Genomic DNA, 3,377 nt, shown 5'->3' with positions numbered 1-3,377 from the left:
AAAATTGTAAAATTAATCCTTTGTGATGCTTATCGTCATGGCTCAGTTTGAACAATTATCTACATTCCAATTACTTCCGTTGAAAACGGATGTTTCACTTTTTGACTATTTAAAACAAAAAGATATTTTTATACACGAAAAGCACACAAGGTTGCAAAACAACTAAATGTTATGAGTGCCTTAGTTACTCCATAGAAGAAATTGATGTGTCCTATCGAGGATAAAAATGAATCAAGAAAAAAAATGGCGGCCATTTTATTTCATTTTATTTTAGAAGATAGACCACGTGACCAGATTTTATACTGTTTAAAAAAACTGTTACCTATGTAAAATTTTTCGTCACGTGGTACTCTTGCATTAACAGTAAAAATAACTCACAGAGGCCTATGGGAAATTAGCATTACGAAAAAAGTGAGGGGTAGTAAAAACAAATATACTATTATAATTTTGTTTTACGTCATTTTATTTAAGAAAATACATCACTTTCATACGTCATACAAATAAACAGGTTATGGTTTATATGTCAATATTTTGTTTAATTTAATCAGAAAATAGCAAGGCAAGTCAACAGCATATATTCGTTTTCATTTCAGTTTCTTAACTAGATGTGTATCACTTTATGATACTAGGAAACCCCATATTCCGGATCAACTGTTGTATTGTCTTATTTAGGAGTAAAACTTAAATAACACTCCCTTGTTTTTTTCTTCTGTTAATTCTAATCTATATGCAGGCGTTTGTTTCTTTGTATTTTCTTTTTTTTTTCTTTTTGCCAAAGCTAGTTTTAAGACTTTTTAATCTTCACCCTCATTTTGGTCGAGGACAGAACATTCCTTAATGAACTGTGGAGCTTGATTGTAGAATTCTTCTTTTTCAATGACCCTATTCCCTACAAATTGATAAAAAAAAAACGTATGAATTATCAGTTTTTTAAAAAGTATAAATTAAAAAAAACTTAGTGCTTTTTTTTCATTAATAAACAAAACAAAAGTCTTTTTTAAGGATGTTTTTTACAAAGGTTGCTGAACTTTATAAATAACAAGAATGCATCAAAAAAGCGAAAAAGCTTTTATGAGTTGTTTTTTTTAAATTTGAAAAACGATTAAATTTTGTAAAAGATCGTAACTTTATTATCGGCTACAAGGGTATTATGATGATTTCAGGGGAAGGACCACATTAGTAAACATTTTTAAGAAAAGAATTATATGAATAGGAAAATGATGCATTGTATTATGATAGTTTTTCATGTAAAATTACAGACACTATTTTAATTTGTAAATCAAGAATCCGATGAAAAGCGTAAACAAAAATGTGCGTGAACACTGTAATAATGTGTTTTACTCTTCCTTTCAAAATAAATATATCTGTGTTAAAGATGTGGCATGGTCCTGTGTTAAAAAGTCGGACTAAAAATTAAATTGCTGCTTTATTACCCCTCCATGAACACAAAAATGTGATGAATATAGAAAAAAACACATTCACTTCACTTTCATTAGCACATACCAAGAACAAATGTGACACTGTGTATGTAATGTTACCAGTTTCTTAGACTCCAGATACTCTTGACAGTGAAAAGGTAACCATAATGCAACTTTATATTAATTATGTATACACTAAATTCATTTATTTGTATAAAATGAACCACACAATGGATAACAGCTCTGATATCATGTTGATGCCTTAAGCTTTCTTAATTCTAAAATAGTTACTGTAGTGTTACTTTAGAAAAAAGTATATTCCATATACAAACCATTTTCATCCATGTCTATAAATAGTCTAAGTGCAATCTCACTGTCACCAAATATGGCATGCATTTCACCAAGGACAATTTCGTCATTTCTATCAATATCGTATGTTATGAAGTTGCATGGATCGATTTGGAATGAGACACTGTAAAGTTTTTTCCCTGCCTGAAATTAAAAGTTTACCTTGTCCTTTGATATGATGAAAATTATAAATGAGTTAACAAAACTAAAAATAAGTTTGTTTTTTGTCAAATAGTGGAACACAAGATAAATTTTTAAAAACTCTGTTTAAAATTCGCCGTGCATGAAAAATGGAAAACAACAAGAATCGTAAAATCAAGGTTTACATAAAAATGTATGTTTTTGTAAATGTTCCAACAACTAATTCATTCATCCATTTGGCTTTGACTTGTGTCACGTCAATAGTGTCTAAACAATGTCATTCAATAAAATTAATGCACTAAAAAAAATTATATAGATATTAAAATCATATCAAAATTGTTCAATTACAGCATTTCTTTTGAAACGCCAGCCTAGATACGCCCCGACAAGCCAGTTCCCATATGTATCAACAGTTCCATGGACCGATGTTGCAAATGTGTCATCAAAGGTTGCAGTATATCTCCCTGTCAAACTAGGAACTCCGTTGTATATATCTAATTCTGCTCCAAGTCTTATGACTCCATTCATTTCTTTCGTTGTCACTCCCAAATATATCATCATTTCCTCCCCAACTGGTATCAATATTCCAAAAGTCATCAATTGACAAACAACTTGTTGCTAGTATTACAACAAAAAATATTGTCACCTTCTGAAATAATAGAAATATATTACAGGTGAAGATGAAATTAATTAAATAAATAAATAAATAAATAATAATAATAATAATAATAATAATAATAATAATAATAATAATAATACTTATAATAATAATAATAATGATAATAATAAAGTACTAATGAAAATAAAACTAATACTTGATCATAATCATAATATACGAAGTTTCAACTTCAAAATGTAAATAAACAAGCCGTAACTAAGACAGTGTTTTCAACTATCCTCAAATATTTCATCGAGAGAAAAAAACAAGGACATTAACTATTGCCAATATTCAGTCAAATTCCTATGAAAATGGGTCTTGAAGAATCCTTTTTACAAATAATTCAGAGGACAGGAACCAAGTTCAAGCACTGGAAATGAAGATTAAAAGGAAACTATTAAAGTTTAATCAGTATAAATACATGCGATAGTGACACACTTTTAAACATAATCGCCTAAAAATATAATCAAGTTTCACGTTAACACATTCAGTAGTTTTGCAAACATGATGTTACATGTACAATTAAATAACAATATTTCATAATTCAACACAAAGCAATAATGTATAAAAAATCAATGCTAGATTATATGCCTCTGTGGATGATGTTAAAATACAATACGAGAGACAAGTGTTAAGTTAAAACAAAATATAAGTAGTTAATGAACTTTGAAGTTGTACAAGTAGGAACACTTAAAGCTGAAGTTTAAGTTTTAATTGAGCCGAAACTAACAATAACACCGAAGCTCAGATGAGAAGGCTAAGTATAATACTTGAGCAAGAAAGTAATTTTTGAGACATTGTATTACTTTTTG

At 28.7% G+C, this 3,377-nt stretch overlaps 1 protein-coding gene across 1 annotated transcript; it reads right to left on the bottom strand.

The window, feature by feature from the left end:
* Nucleotides 1–451: 451 nt before the first annotated feature.
* Nucleotides 452–2,551, bottom strand: LOC132736844 (uncharacterized). The gene is made up of 3 exons (XM_060724066.1): nucleotides 2,256–2,551; nucleotides 1,751–1,910; nucleotides 452–889 (listed from the first exon to the last, which is right to left on the bottom strand). The coding sequence occupies exons 1-3, from the start codon at nucleotides 2,502–2,504 to the stop codon at nucleotides 795–797; spliced, it is 504 nt and encodes a 167-aa protein (XP_060580049.1). The 5' UTR covers nucleotides 2,505–2,551; the 3' UTR covers nucleotides 452–794.
* Nucleotides 2,552–3,377: the final 826 nt, after the last annotated feature.

This window comes from Ruditapes philippinarum, unplaced genomic scaffold (assembly GCF_026571515.1).
Source record: "Ruditapes philippinarum isolate M1 unplaced genomic scaffold, ASM2657151v2 ctg16583_1_1_1_1, whole genome shotgun sequence".
NCBI classification, from domain to species: Eukaryota; Metazoa; Mollusca; class Bivalvia; order Venerida; family Veneridae; genus Ruditapes; species Ruditapes philippinarum.
The sequence above is the reverse complement of the archived record's forward strand: the minus strand, read 5'-3'. Positions and strand labels throughout refer to the sequence as shown.